This window comes from Ranitomeya variabilis, chromosome 4 (assembly GCF_051348905.1).
Source record: "Ranitomeya variabilis isolate aRanVar5 chromosome 4, aRanVar5.hap1, whole genome shotgun sequence".
NCBI classification, from domain to species: Eukaryota; Metazoa; Chordata; class Amphibia; order Anura; family Dendrobatidae; genus Ranitomeya; species Ranitomeya variabilis.
The window spans coordinates 687,937,447-687,961,355 of NC_135235.1; the positions used below are offsets into that span (position 1 = coordinate 687,937,447).

Genomic DNA, 23,909 nt, shown 5'->3' on the forward strand with positions numbered 1-23,909 from the left:
CGGACTGCGCCTGCCCCAGGCAGAGCAAAACAGCGCAGGCGCCGGATTTGATTTGAAAACAGCGCGGAGGGGGAGGCGCCCGGCGCCGCAGAAGCCTTGAGTGACGGCAGTGTGGCGTGCGCAGCAGGGGGGGTTAAGACCTGCCTCCAGGGCTAAAGACAGGTATTTTTGCGAAATTATAAAATGCTTTATTTCTGCTTTGACTGCACCAATAACTAAAAGAGCCACCTTGTCAGAATGCAGCATTACTGCTGCACAAGGTGGCTCTTTTAGTTTCTAACGGCTGGAGGGGGTGACAGAGTCCCTTTAAACTTGGTTCACTGTCTACACTTTTGCACATATCAAACAATAAGAGTAAGTCAGAGAGCAGTGGTGGCCCTAGCTTCCTGTTGATGCTCAATACAACTGAAGGCAGGAACAGTGAAGCCAGTGCTGATTTTGAAACCTCACATGAACCCCGGGAACGTGAGTGCCAAGAACACCGGAATGACAGTAGTACGGAGAGGGAGTATTAATATTTTTATTTGAAATAGACCAAACATGAGGAATGATAAGGGGTTGTCCTACTAATGGGCAACCCCCTTAAGAAATACATTTTTTTGTGAAAACATTTCCTACATTATGAACAAGAAAAAGTCTTCTCTCCTGTGTGAATTCTTTGGTGACTAAGAACATATGATTTCCTTACAAAACATTTCCCACATTCCGAACAGGAAAAAGGTTTCTCCCCTGTGTGAGTTCTTTGGTGTATAACAAAATTCCCTTTAAAGGTAAAACATTTCCCACATTCTGAACAGGAAAAAGGTTTTTCCCCTGTGTGAATTCTCTGGTGCTTAACCAAATCTGATTTCTGTATAAAACATTTCTCACATTCTTTACATGAAAAAGGCTTCTCCCCTGTGTGAGTTCTCTGGTGTATAACAAGATCTGATTTCTGATTAAAATATTTCCCACATTTTGGACAGGAAAAAAGTTTCTCCCCTGAGTGGGTTCTCTGGTGCCTATCCAAATCTGATTTCTGTTTAAAACATTTCATACATTCTGAACATGGAAAAGGTTTCTCCCCTGTGTGGGTTCTCAGGTGGCTATCAAGATTCCCTTTCCGGTTAAAACATTTCTCACATTCTGAACATGAAAACAGTTTTTCTGCTGTGTGAGTTTTCTGGTGCTTAACCAAATTTGATTTCTGTGTAAAACATTTCCCAGCTTCTGAAGATGAAAAAGCCTTCTCCCCTGTGTGGGTTCTTTGGTGAGTAATAAGATGTGATTTCTGGTTAAAACATTTCCTACATTCCAAACATGAAAAAGGCTTTTCCCCTGTGTGAGTTCTTTGGTGTATAACAAGATTCCCTTTAAAGTTAAAACATTTCCCACATTCTGAACAGGAAAAAGGTTTTTCCCCTGTGTGAGTTCTCTGGTGCTTAACAAAATATGATTTCCTGTTAAAACATTTCCCACATTCCGAACATGAAAAAGGCTTCTCTCCTGTGTGAGTTCTCTGGTGCTTAACCAAATCTGACTTCTGTATGAAACATTTCCCACATTCTGAACATGAAAAAGGCTTCTCTCCTGTGTGAGTTCTCTGGTGCTTAACCAAATCTGACTTCTGTATGAAACATTTCCCACATTCTGAACATGAAAATGGTTTCTCCCCTGTGTGGGTTCTTTGGTGTATAACAAGCTTGCATTTCTGTTTAAAACATTTCCCACATTCCGAACATGAGAAAGGCTTCTCTCCTGTGTGAGTTCTCTGGTGCTTAACCAAATCTGACTTCTGTATGAAACATTTCCCACATTCTGAACATGAAAAAGGCTTCTCTCCTGTGTGAGTTCTCTGGTGCTTAACCAAATCTGACTTCTGTATGAAACATTTCCCACATTCTGAACATGAAAATGGTTTCTCCCCTGTGTGAGCTCTTTGGTGTATAACAAGATTGCATTTCTGGTTAAAACATTTCCCACATTCTAAACAGGAAAAAGGCTTCTCCCTTGTGTGAGTTCTCTGGTGACTAACAAGATGTGATTTGTATTTAAAACATTTTCCACACTTGGAACAAGAAAATCCTTTCTCCACTGCTTGAATTTTTGGATGTTTAAGAAAAGACTTTTCGATGGGAAAACTGTTTCCATATTCTGAACATGAAAACGGCTTCTTTGATTTAGGAGTATTTCGGTCTTTAATGCTTATTTTGTGACTCTGATTTTCCTTAGTTGTCACTAATGAATCAGAAAACAGGACCTGTTTCAAAGGACTAGATGAGAGATCTTTGCTGTGAAGGGATGATGTTATATCTGGAGCAATGGCATTAACTTCCATTGTATCCAGTGGGATCTCAAAATCATCCAATTTAAAAATTGAAGATGTCAGCTGTTCCTCTGATCTCTTGCTACAGTCATCTGCCAAGATATAAACCAATTATTATTTTTGAATAAAATATCTTTGAATGTCATTTAACATTTCTACTTAAACTGTCTGTAAAAATGACAAGTTATGTAAAAATATTGAATTCTTCACTAAGACAATGACAGTTCATAGTCTAATAGAAACTCTCATAGGATGAACCAGTGGAGCGTGGTGTTCAACTGTTTGTTCATTCTGCCTCCTAAATATCGAATAAAAAGCCACAAAGAAACATTATGTTGACTAACATAATACCAATAAAAACTTCTATTCATCTAATAAAAAACAAGTCCCCAGTCAGGTCCATCATCTGTCAATGGAAAAACAGAGGTTTACACATTATTAGTGGATCAAAGGCTCTTGAAAAGTAATATGGTTTCCATTAACAGATCAGCAATAACCACTCTCCTAAAGTCAAATTTCCCCCTCGCTTCTGAGCCTTTCAGTGTGCCCAAACCAAATGTATTTGGTATTACTATAGTGAGAAGAACCCACTTAATTTACGGTGTGTGTATCTCCTGGAGCACAACCAAAGTAACAAAATTTAATTGGGAAAAAAAATGGCATATTTGCAATTTTTGTCTCCCACATAAACTGGGTGCTAATTTCCGAAATGTGCCTGTGGAATCAAAAATAGTCACTACTCCAATAGATTAGTTCTCTGAGGGTTATAATTTCCAAAATGGAGTCATGTTATTGGGATTTGTACAGCTCCGATTTTCTGAAATTTTGACATACTAGGGCTTGTGTAGTTGGTGTGTCACATCTCTTCTGGGATCAGCTCCTATGATTTTGCCAGGCGTTTCCTTATTCATATGGCAGGTGGGGCTGGTAATGGTGTAGGCATTGGAACCAGAAGCTCTGGACGACAGACTCGATTCCGCGATTCCGCCACTAAGATTAGGGTGCCTAGGACAAGTAGTACCATCCAGTCTGGCAGTATGGGTGTATGTGCTGTCCAGCTGAACTAATATGCTCCATGATTTAGCCAATTGGATAGCACCATATTCTACGAAAGCTCAAATCATATTGAAGAAAGCTTCCAGATACAGCCTTGTTCTCCTCTGGTTCAGTCCTCTATGCACAGTTCACGGCTTGTGTATTTCCTGCTGTGATCCCAGACTGTTTGCGGACTACTCTTACGTCTTCTGATTTAACATTTTCTCTGCCTTACTGGTTCTGATCCGGCAACCTATTGTTCTTCCCATTTCACAAGACAGCAAGACAATCCCTGGGATCAGGAAAATGGAGTAGATAGCGCCAAGCCTGTTTGTGGTGGCCATCTTTTGAGCTGCTCCCTGTGTATGCAAGCTGCTCCAGTAAGATCTGGATTCAAATATCTAAATGGCGCTCGTTCCCTTCTCAACCCTGAAATGTGCCCAGACAGTAATGTACAACCGTATATAGGGTATTGTCAGATACAAGAGAAGTTGTAAAATAATTTGTGAGGTCCATCTCTTTGCTATTATTCTTTGTGAAAGTGAAAAAAATGAAATGGGGCTTATATTTTGTGAAGAATTCTAAAATTATCACCAGGTAAAGTGACACACATCAGATTTGAAAAATGGGCACTGATTAGGAATACAAAACTGGCTGCACGATCTGGTTATCAGAGTATTTTGGGAACTAACTACTGTAGTTAAAAACTGTGACTATAGACAATAACACATCTACTGAAGTGAAACTCAACAATCTTCATCAGTAAAAATGAGTATCTAGTGGTGAAACCTCTCTGGAGTAGTGGGGCTTGTTGATTCTTGGTAATTTAAAGTATCTTAACGACCAATATTTTCTGTCAGATGAGTTTCAAGAAGAAATATTAGATAGTCAAAGATAAGAGTAGAGAAGGTATTAGTGCTCCCCATTTCAGGAGAGATTGTGCAATAATCTGAATTCCTTAGAATTGAAAACAGAATGTAATTTATGACGTGGAGTGAATTCATGAAACCAGGGCTTGAGCCATGCCAACATCTTCTGCAGGCATAAATAAATGTATATTACAGTCATCAGCCATGCACAGCTTAGAAATATATCATGAGACAAGTGTAATGTTTTTTATGTAGTTTATCACAATCCTCCTTGAAGTTAGTTTGTTTTTAAAGAAATTGAAAAGACAGGATAAAGGGAAACTCTGATATTATTGTACAGAAATTCAGACTTGGCCCTGACTACACATTTAACTCCATAATGATCGCCGATATGCCTTTTAATGGTGGCAGTTAAATACTCAAGCTACTTACTGGTAGCAGTGTTTTTCAGGAGCCCAAGACAGCACCAATGAGAGGGGATCCGCCCTTAGGGGACAGGAAACCTACAGACATAAAAGGGTGGTACCTCTCTCCCGCATCAGTTGGATTACAGAGCATGAGAGGACCTCCTTGGTCAGTAGCACATAAATAACTTTTATACTTCACCCATGTGAGTAACTTAAGGCTCCAAAGAAACAAAAAGGTGTTAGGCCATACAAGAAAGCAAGGGAGGGAATATAAAGGTGCTGTCATGGGCTCCTGAAAAACACCGCTACCGGTAAGTAGCTTGAGTATTTATTCAGTTGCCATTACAACACCAACGAGAGAATTACAGAGAAAAGAGTCTTAGGGAAAGACTACTGCCTCCAGCACCCTTCTTTCAAATGTGAGATCAGAGGAAGCACCTAGATCTAGTCTATAATGCTTAAAGAAAGTAGACGGAGATGACCATGTGGCCACCTTACAAATGTCCTCAATTGATACCTCCGAGTCTCCGCCCAGGATGTTGCCATGGCTCAAGTGGAGTGAGCTCTTATACCTTCCGGAAATTCCATGCCACCTGCAGAATAAGCTAAAGAAATCCCTTCTCTAATCCATCTGCCTAAGGTGTTTTTGGACACTCTAAGACCTTTCCTAACTCCCTGAAAGGATACAAATAAGGAATTATCTTTCTTGTACGAGTCTGTAACTGAAATATATCTGAGCAGGCATCTTTTTACATCTAACGAATGAAGCTTGATTTCCTTTTGATTAGAGGGATTAGGACAAAAAGAGGGGAGAACTATCTCCTGTAGTCTGTGGAACTTTGACGCTACCTTTGGAAGGTAAAGAGGATCTGTTTTTAACACCACTCTATCTTCTCTAAACTGAATGTATGGAGGCTGTCTAGAGAGGGCCTGCAGATCACTAACCCTCCTTGCCGATGCGAGGGCAACTAAAAGGGCTGTTTTAAAGGACAGGACTTTTATCGGAGCAGATTCACTAGGTTCAAAGGGGGCTTCAGTTAAAGCTGTAAGTACCAGGTTTAGATCCCACTGAGCTAGTATTTGTTTGACAATGGGTCTTGACCTAGCCGCTGCCTTGATGAATCTAGCAACTCAGTAATTGCTAGCTAAATTACAATTGTATAGTGCTCCTAGAGCAGACACTTGAACTCTAAGAGTGCTTGTAGCTAGTCCCATCTCTAAACCCCTTTGCAGGAATTCCAAAATCTTACTAACACAGGCTTTTTGACTAGCCCTCAATCCTGAGACTGTCAAAAATCTTTTCCAGAGTCTAACAAATATTTGTTGTAGAAGCCTTCCTGCTTTTTAGCAAGGTATTAACAAGTTCCTGAGAAAACCCCTCTCTATCAGTAACGTCCTTTCAAATTCCACGCCGCCAGATGTAAATTGGACACTCATGGATGGAGAATCGAACCTTGGGAAAGGAGGTCTGGAAGCTCCGGAAGAATCCAGGGTTGAGAAATGGACATCTTTCTCAGCCAGGGGAACCATGGTCTCTTGGGCCAAAATGGTGCTATTAAGATTATCCAAGCTTTGTCTTCCCGTATCTTCCTCAAAACTATCGGGATTAAGTTCAATGGGGGAAAGGCATAGCCTAGATTGAAATGCCATGGAATTATGAGGGTGTCCACTACATACGGGTTTTCTTTGGGATCTAAGGAGTAGAATCGATGTATCTTTCTGATTTCTTTGTTGGCGAAGAGGTCTTTGTCTGGGTACCCCCATAAAAGCCTGATCTGATTGAAGACAGCCTGATTCAGGACCCAATCTCCTTGTCTGAGTCTGTTGCGACTTAAGTAATCAGCCAACATGTTGTGTTTTCCTTTTATGTGAAGAGATGTGAATGACAATAGATGAACCACGGCTATCTGAAAGATACGATCCACCACTTCCATTAATGATCTGGACCGAGTTCCCCCTTGATGGTTAATGTAGGCTACAGTTACCTGGTTGTCTGAAAATAGCCTAAGGTATTGGCCCTGTAGGGACATAAGGAAATGACTAAGAGCTAGCTCTACCGCTAATAACTCTTTAAGTTTGGACGATAAGGTTTGTTCGGATTGTGTCCAAATCCCCTGGACCCACAAATCACCCATGTGCGCTCCCCAACCCCTAGGGCTAGCATTCGTAGTTATCACTCGGGATATATGGTTTATCCAGGGAACCCCTGTCCGCAGGTTTGGTATGTGCAACCACCAACGTAGGGATTGTATAGAAGAGGTGGACAAGGAAAATCTACTCACAAGGTGGCCCTCTAGACGACTAGCATTGCACTGTACATCCCACTGTATGGTTCTAGTGTGGTACTGGGCCCAAAGGACCGCCGGGATGCATGACGTGAGTGAGCCTAACAGTGACATTGCCCTCCTTAGTGTGACTGCCAGATTATTAATCAACCTGAGCATCTTCTGCCGAATATTGTCCACCTTTCTCCCTGGTAGGCGGCATTCCTGCAATCTGGAGTCTACGATGAGACACAAGAATTCCTTTACTCTTGTGGGTTGTAATCGTGACTTTTTAACCCCTTTCTGACATCGGACGTACTATCCCGTCGAGGTGGGGTGGGCCCGTATGACCACCGACGGGATAGTATGTCCAGCGCGATCAGCCGCACTCACAGGGGGAGCGCGGCCGGGTGTCAGCTGACTATCGCAGCTGACATCCGGCACTATGTGGCAGGAGCAGTCACGGACCGCCCCCGGCACATTAACCCCAGGCACAGGGAAGCATCGCGCAGGGAGGGGGCTCCCTGCGTGTTTCCCTGAGACCCCCGAAGCAATGCGATGTGATCGCATTGCTCCGAGGGTCTCCTAACTCCTCCTCCTCAGAGCAGGCGCCGGGAAGCCGCCAGGAGCTGTGCATGTCAGATCGCCGATCTGACACGGTGCACAGCAAAGTGTCCGATCGGCGATCTTACACTATAACATGATGCCCCCCCCCCCCCCCCCCCCCTGGGGCAATGTTATAGTGTAAAAAAAAATAATATTCACATGTGTAAAAAAAATAAAAAAAATTCCAAAAAGAAAAAAAAATATTGTTCCTATGAATACATTTCTTTATCTAAATAAAAAAAAACAATAAAAGTACACATATTTAGTATCGCCGCGTCCGTAACGAGCCGACCTATAAAACTGTCCCACTAGTTAACCCCTTCAGTGAACACCGCAAAAAAAAAAAAAAAAAACTAGGCAAAAACAACGATTCATTATCATACCGCCAAACAAAAAGTGGAATAACACGCGATCAAAAAGACGGATATAAATAACCATGGTACAGCTGAAAAAATCATCTTGTCCCGCAAAAAACGAGCTGCCATACAGCATCATCAAAGAAAAAATAAAAAAGTTACAGTCCTCAGAATAAAGCGATGCAAAAATAATTATTTTTTCTATAAAATAGTTTTTATCGTATAAAAGCGCCAAAACATAAAAAAAAGATATAAATGAGGTATCACTGTAATCGTACTGACCCGAAGAATAAAACTGCTTTATCCATTTTACCAAACGCGGAACGGAATAAACGCCTCCCCCAAAAGAAATTCATGAATAGCTGGTCATTCTGCCTCACAAAAATCAGAATAAAAAGCGATCAAAAAATGTCACGTGCCCGAAAATGTTACCAATAAAAACGTCAACTCGTCCCGCAAAAAACAAGACCTCACATGACTCTGTGGACCAAAATATGGAAAAATTATAGCTCTCAAAATGTGGTAACGCAAAAAATATTTTTTGCAATAAAAAGCGTCTTTTAGTGTGTGAGACAGCTGCCAATTATAAAAATTTCGCTAAAAAACCCGCTATAAAAGTAAATCAAACCCCCCTTCATCACCCCCTTAGTTAGCGAAAAATAAAAAAATTAAAAAAATGTATTTATTTCTATTTTCCCATTAGGGTTAGGGCTAGAGTTAGGGCTAGGGTTAGAGTTGGTGTTAGGGTTAAGGCTACAGTTAGGGTTGGGGCTAAAGTTAGGGTTTGGATTACATTTACGGTTGGGAATAGGGTTGGGATTAGATTATGGTTAGGGGTGTGTCAGGATTAGGGGTGTGGTTAGGGTTACCGTTGGGATTAGGGTTAGGGATGTGCTTGGATTAGGGTTTCAGTTATAATTGGGGGGTTTCCACTGTTTAGGCACATCAGGGGCTCTCCAAACGCGACATGGCATCCGATCTCAATTCCAGCCAATTCTGCGTTGAAAAAGTAAAACAGTGTTCCTTCCATTCCGAGCTCTCCCGTGCACCCAAACAGGGGTTTACCCCAACATATGGGGTATCAACGTACTCAGGACACATTGGACAACAACTTTTGGGGTCCAATTTCTTCTGTTACCCTTGGGAAAATACAAAACTGGGGGCTAAAAAATAATTTTTGTGGAAAAAAAAGGATTTTTTATTTTCACGGCTCTGCGTTATAAACTGTAGTGAAACACTTGGGGGTTCAAAGTTCTCACAACACATCTAGAAAAGTTCCTTGGGGGGTCTAGTTTCCAATATTGGGTCACTTGTGGGGGGTTTCTGTTATGGACCTGATGGTTAGGAGCACCCGGAATGACCTGATGGTTAAACTAGAAATCGGGACAAGCTCTGGGGAAGTGGGAACTCTGCTGACCGCAACCCCTAATCCTATCACACACACTAGAAATAGCCGTGGAGCGTACCTAACTCTCCCTAGACGCCTCTTCACAGCCTAAGAGCTAACTACCCTAAAGATAGGAAATAAAGCCTTACCTTGCCTCAGAGAAATTTCCCAAAGGAAAAGGCAGCCCCCCACAAATATTGACTGTGAGATAAGAGGAAAGTCACAAACACAGGAATGAAACAGGTTTTAGCAAAGGAGGCCAGTCTTCACTAAATAGTCAGAGGATAGAAAAGGGAACTATGCGGTCAGCACAAAAAACTACAAAAACCACGCAGAGTGTGCAAAAAGACCTCCACACCGACTCACGGTGTGGAGGTGCCACTCTGCACCCCCAGAGCTTCCAGCTAGCAAGGAAATATCATGATAGCAAGCTGGACTAGAACTTAGCAAGTACTAAGAAATATATTCAGAACGCAATGAACAACAAATGAACTAGCAGGGACTTAGCTTCTGCTGGAGTAGACAGGTCATCATAGAAATCCAAGAGAGATCTGAACCAGTACTGAGACATTGCCAGCTGGCATGAAGTAACGATCTGAGTGGAGTTAAATAGAGAAGCCAGCATAGCAATAAACGAGGGCAGCTGAGAAAGCCAACCTCAAGGACCAGCAGTTCCACTCAAAGCCACCAGAGGGAGTCCAAGGACAGAACTCACAGAAGTACCATTCATGACCACAGGAGGGAGTCCGAGAACGGAATTCACAACAGTACCCCCCCCTTGAGGAGGGGTCACCGAACCCTCACCAGAGCCCCCAGGCCGATCAGGACGAGCCAAATGAAAGGCACGAACTAAATCGGCAGCATGGACATCGGAGGCAACAACCCAGGAATTATCCTCCTGACCATAGCCCTTCCATTTAACCAGGTACTGAAGCTTCCGTCTCGAAATACGAGAATCCAAAATCTTCTCTACCACATACTCCAACTCCCCCTCGACCAACACCGGAGCAGGAGGATCAACGGAGGGAACCATAGGCGCCACATATCTCCGCAACAACGACCTATGGAACACATTATGGATGGCAAAAGAAGCTGGAAGGACCAAACGAAATGAGACAGGATTGAGAATTTCAGAAATCTTATAAGGACCAATGAAACGAGGCTTAAACTTAGGAGAAGAAACCTTCATAGGAACATAACGAGAAGACAACCAAACCAAATCCCCAACACGAAGTCGGGGACCAACACAGCGACGGCGGTTAGCGAAACGTTGAGCCTTCTCCCGGGACAACGTCAAATTGTCCACTACGTGAGTCCAAATTTGCTGCAACCTGTCCACCACAGAATCCACACCAGGACAGTCAGAAGGCTCAACCTGCCCTGAAGAAAAACGAGGATGAAAACCAGAATTACAAAAAAAAGCCGAAACCAAAGTAGCCGAACTAGCCCGATTATTAAGGGCGAACTCAGCCAATGGCAAAAAGGTCACCCAATCATCCTGATCAGCAGAAACAAAGCATCTCAGATAGGTTTCCAAAGTCTGATTGGATCGTTCGGTTTGTCCATTTGTCTGAGGATGGAAAGCCGAAGAAAAAGACAAATCAATGCCCATCTTAGCACAAAAGGACCACCGAAACCTAGAAACAAACTGAGAACCTCTGTCAGACACAATGTTCTCCGGAATGCCATGCAAACGAACCACATGCTGGAAAAATAATGGAACCAAATCAGAGGAGGAAGGTAATTTAGGCAAGGGTACCAAATGGACCATCTTAGAGAAGCGATCACAAACCACCCAGATGACAGACATCCTTTGAGAGACAGGAAGATCTGAAATAAAATCCATGGAAACATGCGTCCAAGGCCTTTTCGGGACCGGCAAGGGCAAAAGTAACCCACTGGCACGAGAACAGCAGGGCTTGGCCCGAGCACAAGTCCCACAGGACTGCACAAAAGAACGCACATCCCGTGACAAGGAAGGCCACCAAAAGGACCTAGCCACCAAATCTCTGGTACCAAAAATCCCAGGGTGACCAGCCAACACCGAACAATGAACCTCAGAGATAATTCTACTAGTCCATCTATCAGGGACAAACAGTTTCTCCGCTGGACAACGGTCAGGTCTATCAGCCTGAAACTCCTGCAGCACCCGCCGCAAATCAGGGGAGATGGCAGACAGAATTACCCCCTCTTTGAGAATACCAGCCGGCTCAGGGACTCCCGGAGAATCAGGCACAAAACTCCTTGAAAGGGCATCAGCCTTCACATTCTTAGAACCCGGAAGGTATGAAACCACAAAATCGAAACGGGAGAAAAACAGCGACCATCGAGCCTGTCTAGGATTCAACCGCTTGGCAGACTCGAGATAAGTCAGATTCTTGTGATCCGTCAAGACCACCACGCGATGCTTGGCTCCCTCAAGCCAATGTTGCCACTCCTCGAAAGCCCACTTCATAGCCAACAACTCCCGATTGCCAACATCATAATTACGCTCCGCAGGCGAAAACTTTCTAGAAAAGAAAGCACATGGCTTCATCACAGAGCCATCAGAACTTCTTTGAGACAAAACAGCCCCTGCTCCAATCTCAGAAGCATCAACCTCGACCTGAAAAGGGAGCGAAACATCTGGCTGACACAACACAGGGGCCGAAGAAAAACGACGTTTCAACTCCTGAAAAGTCTCAACGGCCGCAGAGGACCAATTCACCACATCAGCACCTTTCTTGGTCAAATCAGTCAATGGTTTAACCACACTAGAAAAATTAGCGATGAAGCGACGGTAAAAATTAGCAAAGCCCAGGAATTTCTGAAGACTCTTCACAGATGTAGGCTGAGTCCAATCATAAATGGCCTGAACTTTAACAGGATCCATCTCGATAGTAGAAGGGGAAAAAATGAAGCCCAAAAAGGAAACATTCTGAACTCCGAAGAGACATTTAGACCCCTTCACAAACAAGGAATTAGCACGAAGGAACTGGAATACCATTCTGACCTGCTTGACATGAGACTCCCAATCATCCGAAAAGACCAAAATATCATCCAAATATACAATCATGAATCTATCCAGATACTTTCGGAAGATGTCATGAATAAAGGACTGAAACACGGATGGAGCATTAGAAAGCCCGAATGGCATCACCAGGTACTCAAAATGGCCCTCGGGCGTATTAAATGCTGTTTTCCATTCATCGCTCTGTTTAATACGCACAAGATTATACGCCCCTCGAAGATCTATCTTGGTGAACCAACTAGCCCCCTTAATCCGAGCAAACAAATCAGACAGTAGAGGCAAAGGGTACTGAAATTTGACCGTGATTATATTGAGAAGGCGGTAATCTACACAGGATCTCAGAGAACCATCCTTCTTGGCCACAAAAAAGAGCCCTGCTCCCAACGGTGATGACGACGGGCGAATATGCCCTTTCTCCAAGGACTCCTTTATATAACTCCGCATAGCGGCGTGCTCTGGCACAGATAAATTGAAGAGTCGGCCCTTAGGAAACTTACTACCAGGAATCAAATTAATAGCACAATCACAATCCCTATGAGGAGGCAGGGCACTAGACTTGGGCTCATCAAACACATCCCGGTAATCCGACAAAAACTCAGGGACTTCAGAAGGAGTGGAAGAAGAAATTGACATCAACGGAACATCACCATGTACCCCTTGAAAACCCCAACTAGACACAGACATTGATTTCCAATCCAATACTGGATTATGAACCTGTAGCCATGGCAAACCCAACACGACCACATCATGCAAATTATGCAACACCAAAAAGCGAATATCTTCCTGATGTGCAGGAGCCATGCACATGGTCAACTGAGTCCAGTACTGAGGTTTATTCTTGGCCAAAGGCGTAGCATCAATTCCCCTTAATGGAATAGGATACTGCAAAGGCTCCAAGAAAAAACCACAGCGCCTGGCAAACTCCAAGTCCATCAAATTCAGGGCAGCGCCCGAATCCACAAATGCCATAACAGAGTAGGACGACAAAGAGCAAATCAGAGTAACGGACAAAAGAAATTTAGGCTGTACAGTACCAATGGTGACAGACCTAGCGAACCGCTTAGTGCGCTTAGGACAATCAGAGATAGCATGAGTGGAGTCACCACAGTAAAAACACAGCCCATTCTGACGTCTGTGTTCCTGCCATTCAGCTCTGGTCAAAGTCCTATCACATTGCATAGGCTCAGGCCTCTGCTCAGAGGACACCGCCAAATGGTGCACAACTTTGCGCTCGCGCAAACGCCGATCGATCTGAATGGCCAAGGACATTGATTCATTCAGACCAGCAGGCGTGGGGAACCCCACCATAACATCCTTAAGGGCTTCAGAAAGACCCTTTCTGAAAATTGCTGCCAGGGCACACTCATTCCATTGAGTAAGCACAGACCACTTTCTAAACTTCTGGCAATATACCTCCGCTTCATCTTGACCCTGACACAAAGCCAGCAAGATTTTCTCTGCCTGATCCACTGAATTAGGTTCGTCATAAAGCAATCCAAGCGCCAGAAAAAACGCATCTACATTAAGCAATGCAGGATCTCCTGGCGCAAGGGAGAATGCCCAGTCCTGAGGGTCGCCACGTAAAAACGAAATAATGATTTTTACTTGCTGAATGGGGTCACCAGAGGAGCGGGGTTTCAAAGCAAGAAACAGTCTACAATTATTTTTGAAATTCAGAAACTTAGATCTATCCCCAGAAAACAAATCAGGAATTCGAATTCTAGGCTCTAACATCGGATTCTGAACTACATAATCTTGAATGCTTTGTACCCTTGCAGTGAGCTGATCCACACAAGAGGACAGACCTTGAATATCCATATCTACACCTGAGTCCTGAACCACCCAGAGGTTAAGGGGAAAAGAAAGACAAAACACACTGCAAAGAAAAAAAAATGGGATCAGAACTTCTCTTATCCCTCTTTTGAGATGCATTAACACTTTGTGGGCCAGCTGTACTGTTATGGACCTGATGGTTAGGAGCACCCGGAATGACCTGATGGTTAAACTAGAATTCGGGACAAGCTCTGGGGAAGTGGGAACTCTGCTGACCGCAACCCCTAATCCTATCACACACACTAGAAATAGCCGTGGAGCGTACCTAACTCTCCCTAGACGCCTCTTCACAGCCTAAGAGCTAACTACCCCTAAAGATAGGAAATAAAGCCTTACCTTGCCTCAGAGAAATTCCCCAAAGGAAAAGGCAGCCCCCCACAAATATTGACTGTGAGATAAGAGGAAAGTCACAAACACAGGAATGAAACAGGTTTTAGCAAAGGAGGCCAGTCTTCACTAAATAGTCAGAGGATAGAAAAGGGAACTATGCGGTCAGCACAAAAAACTACAAAAACCACGCAGAGTGTGCAAAAAGACCTCCACACCGACTCACGGTGTGGAGGTGCCACTCTGCACCCCCAGAGCTTCCAGCTAGCAAGGAAATATCATGATAGCAAGCTGGACTAGAACTTAGCAAGTACTAAGAAATATATTCAGAACGCAATGAACAACAAATGAACTAGCAGGGACTTAGCTTCTGCTGGAGCAGACAGGTCATCATAGAAATCCAAGAGAGATCTGAACCAGTACTGAGACATTGCCAGCTGGCATGAAGTAACGATCTGAGTGGAGTTAAATAGAGAAGCCAGCATAGCAATAAACGAGGGCAGCTGAGAAAGCCAACCTCAAGGACCAGCAGTTCCACTCAAAGCCACCAGAGGGAGTCCAAGGACAGAACTCACAGAAGTACCATTCATGACCACAGGAAGGAGTCCGAGAACGGAATTCACAACAGGTTTCTACAGTTTAGGTACATTAGGGGCTCTGCAACCGCAATGTGACGCCTGCAGACCAATCCATCTAAGTCTGCATTCCAAATGACGCTCCTTCCCTTCCGAGCTCTGCCATGCGCTCAAACTGTGGTTCCCCCCCACATATGGGGTATCAGCGAACTCAGGACAAATTGGACAACAACTTTTGGGGTCCAATTTCTTCTGTTACCCTTGGGAAAATACAAAACTGGGGGCTAAATATAATTTTTGTGGAAAAAAAATGATTTTTTATTTTCACGGCTCTGCGTTATAAACTGTAGTGAAACGCTTGGGGGTTCAAAGCTCTCACAACACATCTAGATGAGTTCCTTAGGGGGTCTACTTTCCAAAATGGTGTCACTTGTGGGGGGTTTCAATGTTTAGGCACATCAGGGGCTCTCCAAACGCAACATGGCCTCCCATCTCAATTCCAGTCAATTTTGCATTGAAAAGTCAAATGGCGCTCCTTCGCTTCCGAGCTCTGCCATGCGCCCAAACAATGGTTTACCCCCACAAATGGGGTATCGGCGTACTCAGGACAAATTGTACAACAACTTTTGGGGTCCATTTTCTCCTGTTACCCTTGGTAAAATAAAACAAATTGGAGCTGAAGTAAATTTTTGTGAAAAAAAGTTAAATGTTCATTTTTATTTAAACATTCCAAAAATTCCTGTGAAACACCTGAAGGGTTAATAAACTTCTTGAATGTGGTTTTGAGAACCTTGAGGGGTGGTTTTTAGAATGGTGTCACACTTGGTTATTTTCTATCATATAGACCCCTCAAAATGACTTCAAATGAGATGTGGTCCTTAAAAAAAAATGGTGTTGTAAAAATGAGAAATTGTTGGTCAACTTTTAACCCTTATAACTCCCTAACAAAAAAAACATTTTGGTTCCAAAATTGTGCTGATGTAAAGTAGACATGTGGGAAATGTTACTTATTATGTATTTTGTGTGACATATCTCTGTGATTTAATTGCATAAAAATTAAAAGTTGGAAAATTGCGAAATTTTCTAAATTTTCGCCAAATTTCCGTTTTTTCACAAATAAACGCAGGTAATATCAAAGAAATTTTACCAGTATCATGAAGTACAATATGTCACGAGAAAACAGTGTCAGAATCATCAGGATCCGTTGAAGCGTTCCAGAGTTATAACCTCATAAAGGGACAGTGGTCAGAATTGTGAAAATTGGCCTGGTCATTAACGTGCAAACCACCCTTGGGGTTAAGGGATTAATGATCTTGTAGGGGGCATACAGAGTAGAATTTCAATATCTGAAGATGACACTAAACTCTGCAGGGTAATCAATACAGAGGAGGACAATTTTATATTACAGGAGGATTTATGTAAACTAGAAGCTTGGGCTGATAAATGGCAAATATGCTTTAATGGGGATAAATATAAGGTCATGCACTTGGGCAGAAGAAATAAGATGTACAGTACAGACCAAAAGTTTGGACACACCTTCTCATGTAAAGATTTTTCTGTATTTTCATGACTATGAAAATTGTACATTCATACTGAAGGCATCAAAACTATGAATTAACACATGTGGAATTATATACTTAACAAAAAAGTGTGAAACAACTAAAAATATGTCTTATATTCTAGGGCCTTCAAAGCAGCCACCTTTTGCTTTGATGACTGCTTTGCACACTCTTGGCATTCTCTTGATGAGCTTCAAGAGGTAGTCACCGGGAATGGTCTTCCAACAATCTTGAAGGAGTTCCCAAAGATGCTTAGCACTTGTTGGCCCTTTTGCCTTCACTCTGCGGTCCAGCTCACCCCAAACCATCTTGATTGGGTTCAGGTCTGGTGACTGTGGAGGCCGGGTCATCTGGCGTAGCACCTTATTATTATTATTATTATTATTATTATTATTATTAATTTATATAGCACCATTGATTCCATGGTGCTGTACATGAGAAGGGGTTACATACAAGTTACAGATATCACTTACAGTAAACAAACTAACAATGACAGACTGATACAGAGGGGTGAGGACCCTGTCCTTGGGGGCTTACATTCTACCCCATCACTCTCCTTCTTGGTCAAATAGCCCTTACACAGCCTGGAGGTGTGTTTGGAGTCATTGTCCTGTTGAAAAATAAATGATGGTCCAACTAAATGCAAACCGGATGGAATAGCATGCCGCTGCAAGATGCTGTGGTACCCATGCTGGTTCAGTATGTCTTCAATTTTGAATAAATCCCCAACAGCGTCACCAGAAAAGTACCCCCACACCATCACACCTCCTCCTCCATGCTTCATGGTGGGAACCAGGCATGCAGAGTCCATCCGTTCACCTTTTCTGCGTTGCACAAAGACACGGTGGTTGGAACCAAAGATCTCAAATTTGGACTCATCAGACCAAAGCACAGATTTCCACTGGTCTAATGTCCATTCCTTGTGTTCTTTAGCCCAAACAAGTCACTTCTGCTTGTTGCCTGTCCTTAGCAGTGGTTTCCTAGCAGCTATTTTACCATGAAGGCCTGCTGCACAAAGTCTCCTCTTAACAGTTGTTGTAGAGATGTGTCTGCTGCTAGAACTCTGTGTGGCATTGACCCGGTGTCTAATCTGAGCTGCTGTTAACCTGCGATTTCTGAGGCTGGTGACTCGGATAAACTTATCCTCAGAAGCAGAGGTGACTCTTGGTCTTCCTTTCCTGGGGAGGTCCTCATGTGAGCCAGTTTCTTTGTAGCGCTTGATGGTTTTTGCCACTGCAATTGTGGACACTTTCAAAGTTTTCCCAATTTTTCGGACTGACTGACCTTCATTTCTTAAAGTAATGATGGCCACTCGTTTTTCTTTACTTAGCTGCTTTTTTCTTGCCATAATACAAATTCTAACAGTCTATTCAGTAGGACTATCAGCTGTGTATCCACCAGACTTCTGCTCGACACAACTGATGGTCCCAACCACATTTATAAGGAAAGAAATCCCACTTATTAAACCTGACAGGGCACACCTGTGAAGTGAAAACAATTTCCGGTGACTACCTCTTGAAGCTCATCAAGAGAATGCGAAGATTGTGCAAAGCAGTCATCAAAGCAAAAGGTGGCTACTTTGAAGAACTTAGAATATCTACCATAAAATCCTTGGGGGTAAAGGGGTTAAAATAAATAATCCACCCCAATCTTTGTAAGGCTGATATTACTCTCCCTAATTGGGCCGAGCAGTGTGATTCTGAGTGTCCTACAATCAATAAGTCATCCAGGTATGGAACCACTAGAACATCTTGTTCATGTAGATGCGCCATGACCTCTACCATTATTTTAGTGAAAATGTGGGGAGCAACCGCAACTCCAAAGGGGAGTGCTCTGAACTGGAAGTGTTCTACAGTGCCGCTCAGTGAAACTGCTACTCTTAAAAACTATTGGTGATCTGTGTGTAAAGGGACATGATAATAGGCGTCTTTGAGATCTAAGACTACCATGAAACAATTGTTAAACAGTAGCTTTATTGCTGTTTTAACAGACTCCATCTTGAACGAGTGGACGAGTAAGAATTTATTTAGACCTTTCAGGTTAATAATATTACGAAAGGAACCATCTGGCTTTTTAATCAAGAAGAGGGGGAAGTAAAACCCTTTACCTCTTTGTGCTTCAGGAACTTTGATCAATACACCCTTTTGTTGAAGTTCTTGGACCTCAGATTCTAGCGACCGTTGTTCTGTAGGTGAAGAACGGATGGGCGTTAAAAGAAACTTAGTCTGAGGTATCCTATTAAAATCAAATTTTAGCCCTGTTTTAATAATGCTTAGGACCCATGGGCTATTAGAAATGTTTAACCATGCCGGGTAGAAGGCCAAGAGACTGCCTCCCACCTGGTCCGGCAGTCATTGTGGTTTTCTATTGTCCCGGTAGGAGTTGAACATAAAACCTCTACCTTTCCTCCTATTGGCATCATACCTGGTTCTTTCTCTAGTAGACCTTGTACGATCGAACCACCTTCTATTAGTATCCCGTCTGCATGGAGGTCTTCCTAAGGGAACCGTTTTTTACTATCACCCGCTTTTTCCAGTAGTTCATCCAGGACTGAGCCGAATAGATGTCCCCCCTTCACATGGAATGCTGCACAGCTTTGATCTGGCCTGCATATCCCCCGGCCAACATTTCAGCCATATGGCTCTACGGGCTGCATTGGAAAGTGCCACTGACCTGGCTGCTAGTTTTACGTAATCTGCCGAAGCATCAGAAAAGTAAGCCGCTGCTCCCTGGATTATGGGAAGGAAAAGAGGATAAGATTTCATCTCTAGGAATCTTGTCTTTAAGTTGGTCCTCAAAGCGGTCTAGCCATATCATTAGAGATCGTGCTGTACAAGTGGCTGCGATTGAAGGTCTGAGAGCTCCTGCTGTTTCCCAGGCTCCTTTAAGAAACACATCAGCCCTTCTATCTAGCGGGTCTTTTAAAGTCCCCAAATCTTCAAATTGTAGGTAGGCTTTTTTGGAAGCCTTAGCCACAGCCGCATAGAGTTTTGGGGCCTTATCCCATGCAGATGATGCCGCCTCCTCAAATGGATACTTTCCTTTAAAGGATGGCGGAAGAGAACCTCTCCTTTCAGGTTTCTTCCATTCCCGTGTAATAAGGGAGCTTATCTTGTCAACCACAGGAAAACACCTACGAGCTTTCCGGTCTAGTCCTTTAAACATTTTATCCTGTACCGATCTCTCTGATTGGGTTTCCTCAATCCCCATAGTATTATTTACTGCTTTAACCAAACGATCTATCCGGTCAAAAGAAAAACAAGAATGACCGGATTCGCCTTCTGAAGATGATGAGGATGAATGGAGAGAGTCTGATCTTAGCTCCTCTGAGTCACTCTCGTCAATTGAAATAGGGGACCTGGGCTCTCTTTCTTTAATGCCTCTATCCTGAGACAGGGATTTCACCGAACCCCTGACCTCCTGTCTGACCATTTGTCTTAGGCTGGTGGCAAAGTCTGGTGTCTCCTCCGCTATCAAACTCTGAATACATGGTCTGCATAGCTTGTTAGCGTGGCCGTCTGGAAGGGGAACCCCACATTCAGCACATTCCTTATGTTTAGCTTTAACGGACCGTTTTTTTCCCTGATAGATAAGGAGAGAGGGTACATAAGGGAAGGTAACATGTCACCAAGTGAGCTTTCTCGAAGATCACTTACCCATGGTATAGTAAAGAATGATACCGTAGTCTGTGGGGGATCCTTCTCAGCCGGTGATTCATCCCTACGGCTTGAGGACTTGTCAGGCTTCGACTTTTGACTGGTTCTATCTCCTCCAGGGCGACTACTGCCACTAGACCGCCACTAGATAACCGCTGCTTGGGGCTTCTCTTGACACTGCTGCTCTGGAGAGTGCTGCAGTGCTTCTTGCTCATGAGACTCCATATTACAAGATGGCCGAGAAGCACATGGCAGCCCAAACAGATTCCTTATGTAGCCGGCTTCCCCACAAGGTACCTCCCCTGGACGGGGTCAGCAGGGCCAATCCGGGTGATCTGCCCGATACATACTCCGCACGCCCCTGGGAGGCCCCTCCCCCATAGGCTCATACACACGGCGATGGATCACCTAAAGCAAGGGCTCCCCCTGAAGGCTGCTTTCTCCTGCTGCTGCTTCCCCCCAGTGCCTTCGGTGGTGTGGCACCTCGAACACCCCGGACAGACCGAGGAAGGGAACCTCTGCCTCCTGAACCGGCCTGCCGGGCATGGGTCAATCTTCAGTCTTCACCTTTCTTCATAAGGTATGTCTGAAGGGATCCCCTGTCAGGGACAGGAAACCAACTGATGCGGGAGAGAGGTACCGCCCTTTTATGTCTGTAGGTTTCCTGTCCCCAAAGGGCGGATCCCCTCTCATTGGTGCTGTCATGGCGACTGAATAAAAGGTACTTAAACCACAGCATCGCTTTTTAACGGCACTGAGGAATAAGGGTATAGCGCTCCCCAGAGTAGGAATTTCTCGGCTAGCTGAGACCCCAGAGAACATGATTTGGGTCGGTTTTTTACCAACCCCAGAATTGCAATCACCGTTATTAACGGTATAACGTTGACCGCAAAAAAAAAAGTCTGATTTTCCTTTTAATTTCTCTCTCCTCTGATGTGATCGCACATCAGAGGAGAGAGAAATAGGGTCCCCCGATACCCCCCTGGTACCTCCTTTGTCCCTGCATCCTACTGTGAAGTCCCCTGAGCCGCCGACATCTTCTTACGGGAGAAAATTGCAGGTGCGTGGGCAGTGCGTCCGCTGAGATCTGCCAGCCGGCACCCGGCAACAATAGGAAATTTTTCCTATTGGTTAATTTCGATCACTGTGATAGTCTATCACAGTGATCAAAATGAAAAAAAAAATGTAAATCAACCCCCCCTTTATCACCCCCTTAGTTAGGTTGAAAATAATAAAATAAAAAAATGTATTTATTTCCATTTTTCCATTAGAGTTAAGGCTAAAGTTAGGGTTAGGGTTGGGCTAGGGTAGTGGTTATGGTTGGGATTAGGGGTGTGTTGGGGCTAGGGTTGGAGATAGAATTGGGGGGTTTCCAGTTTAGGTACATCAGGGGGTCTCCAAACGCAACATGGCGCCACCATTGATACCAGCCAATTTTGCGTTCAAAAAGTCAAACGGTGCTCCCTCCCTTTTAAACTATGCCGTGCACCCAAACAATGGCTTTTTCCCACATATGGGGTATGTGGGAGAAATTGCACAACAAATTTTTGGCCAATTTCTCTTGATACCCTTGTGAAATTAAAAAAAATGGTTCCAAAGTAAATTTATTTTCTGTTATATTGACCCCCCAAACTCACTTCATATATGAGGTGGTCCCTAAAAACAAATGGTTTTGTAAATTTCTTTGGAAAAATAAGAAATCGCTGGTCAACATTTAACCCTTATAACAGGGGTCCCCAACCTGTAGCTCAGGAGCCACATGTGGCGTGCGGTCCCATGAATTGCGGCTCGCGGCTGTCTGCCAGCTTGGTGCATTATCTCCAGATCTAGCAAACAGGTATGAAGAGCACATCTGAAAATGGTGAATTTTGTGAGCAGCTCTGCACGGAAGAGCAGATCTGCATGCACATACACTGGTCTTAGGGGTATAGAGATAATTTAAGTATGGTTCGCTGGAGACCGGATGATAAACCTGTCAGAGGAGGTTTTTGAAGCTGAATGTGACAGTGTCTTGGGGGTGCTTTATAGGAGAATACTTAATGGGGGTATTGTGGGAACCCCTGCATCTTAATATACTTCTTTGGGGTGATTTTTGTGGAAAAGCTTTGGTTAACATTATGTTTGTAATGGGGGCTTTGGTTGCCACTATTGCGAGGGGGGTGGGAACTGAATGTGGCTTGTGACCCTCTCTCAAGGCTGGATGTGGCTCGCAACCCTCTCTCAGAGCTGAATGTGGCTCTCAAGGTCAGAAACGATGGGGACCTCTGCCTTATAACATCCTAACAAAAAAAATTATTTTCCAAAATTGTGCTGATGTAAAGTAGACATGTGGCAAAGGTTATTTGTTAACTATTTTGTGTGACACCACTCTGATTTAAGTGTACAAAAGTTTGAAAATTGCAAAATTTTCGACAAATTTCCATTTTTTTCTTAAACAAATGCAAGTTATATCGAAGAAATGTTACCACTAACATGAAGTACAATATGTCATGAAAAAACAGTCTCAGAGTCAGTGGGATACGTTGAAGTGTTCCAGAGCTATAACCTCATAAACTGACAGTGGTCAGAATTGTAAAAACTGGCTTGGTCATTCAGTACCAAATTGGCTCTGTCACTAAGGGGTTAATGTCGATCATAAAAGCGAAGTTTGGCCAGAAAGACTGGACCTGGTCTTGTAGGGACCATATGAGCACATTCAGCAGCACAGAAGGGGAGAAGGTAGACTCATCCAATAAGATATCAGGGTTCTAGGAAGCCAACAGCATCATTACCCTCTGCTTTCTCTTACAGGCCCATCATAATATTTTTCGTCAAGTGATTTTATAACTTGTCAGCACATTCTACGTCATTTGGCTTTCTAGCTAAAAGATCTCGGCAGCTAGTGGTCAGCGTCTCCTAATCCCAGGGGTAGGAGAATACTCCCGGTTGTAAGCTCTATAGAAAAGGATTTAACAATTTCACAAAGTAATTTCAACATTTCCAAATGGAGCAGAATGTTGTGGTCTAGAGGTAAAATGGTGATCACACGATTGTGATACGACCGGACTACACCATTGATAAAGCAGCCACAGCCGGTGACTGAGAAGAATCTGTGACTTCTCTACATTTAGTGGTTACCACTCACCTGGGTAGTCACATGTAGGAATCTCCTCTTTACGCCACTCATCACCCCTCACATATGTCTCTGTAGTATTAATATGGGTCAGATCTTCACCCTGAAACAAATATTGTAAAAGTCACAGACAGATGGAGAAGTCACATCTATGATCAGCTCTAATCCTGCATCTCCACCGTTCTCATTACACAAGTATAAAACACATAACGTATTTTTCGGACCATACTTTTCTTCCTTCAAATTTGAGAGGAAAGTGCAGGGTGCGTCTTATGGTCCGAATGTAAAATGTGGGGAGGGGGATTGCAGGAGGCAGGAAATTGTCGCCGCTGCAGGAATCCAGCACTGGGGAACCCACGTGGTCCCAAAGCTTAACGTGAAGGAATATTCATTAGCTGCTTCACCGCCCACCTGTCAGGGCGGGGAGCAGCAAATGAATATTCCTTCACTTAAACAGTGGACCCACATGGTTTCAACAGCGCCGGATTCCTGCAGCAGCTGGGGAGATCATGTTTCCAATGGAGAAACAGGAGCTGGGTGCCACAGGAGGGATTGCCGTAGTCGCAGACCTGACAACACAGCGCAGGCTGTGCTGATGCCAAGTGTTC

The 23,909-nt window shown here is 43.7% G+C and overlaps 1 protein-coding gene across 2 annotated transcripts in view; it reads right to left on the reverse strand.

The window, feature by feature from the left end:
- Window positions 1-478: 478 nt before the first annotated feature.
- LOC143767632 (uncharacterized) overlaps window positions 479-23,909 on the reverse strand; it is a 157,880-nt gene continuing 134,449 nt past the window's right edge. Inside the window, exons 10-11 of one of the 2 annotated variants that reach the window (XM_077256072.1) lie at window positions 23,314-23,404; window positions 479-2,397 (exon numbers count right to left, since the gene is read on the reverse strand). In XM_077256072.1, coding sequence (XP_077112187.1) covers window positions 620-2,397; window positions 23,314-23,404 — 1,869 coding nt within the window. In that variant the 3' untranslated portion in view covers window positions 479-619. The remainder of the gene's footprint in view (window positions 2,398-23,313; window positions 23,405-23,909) is intronic. The other variant, XM_077256073.1, reaches the window with a different exon arrangement.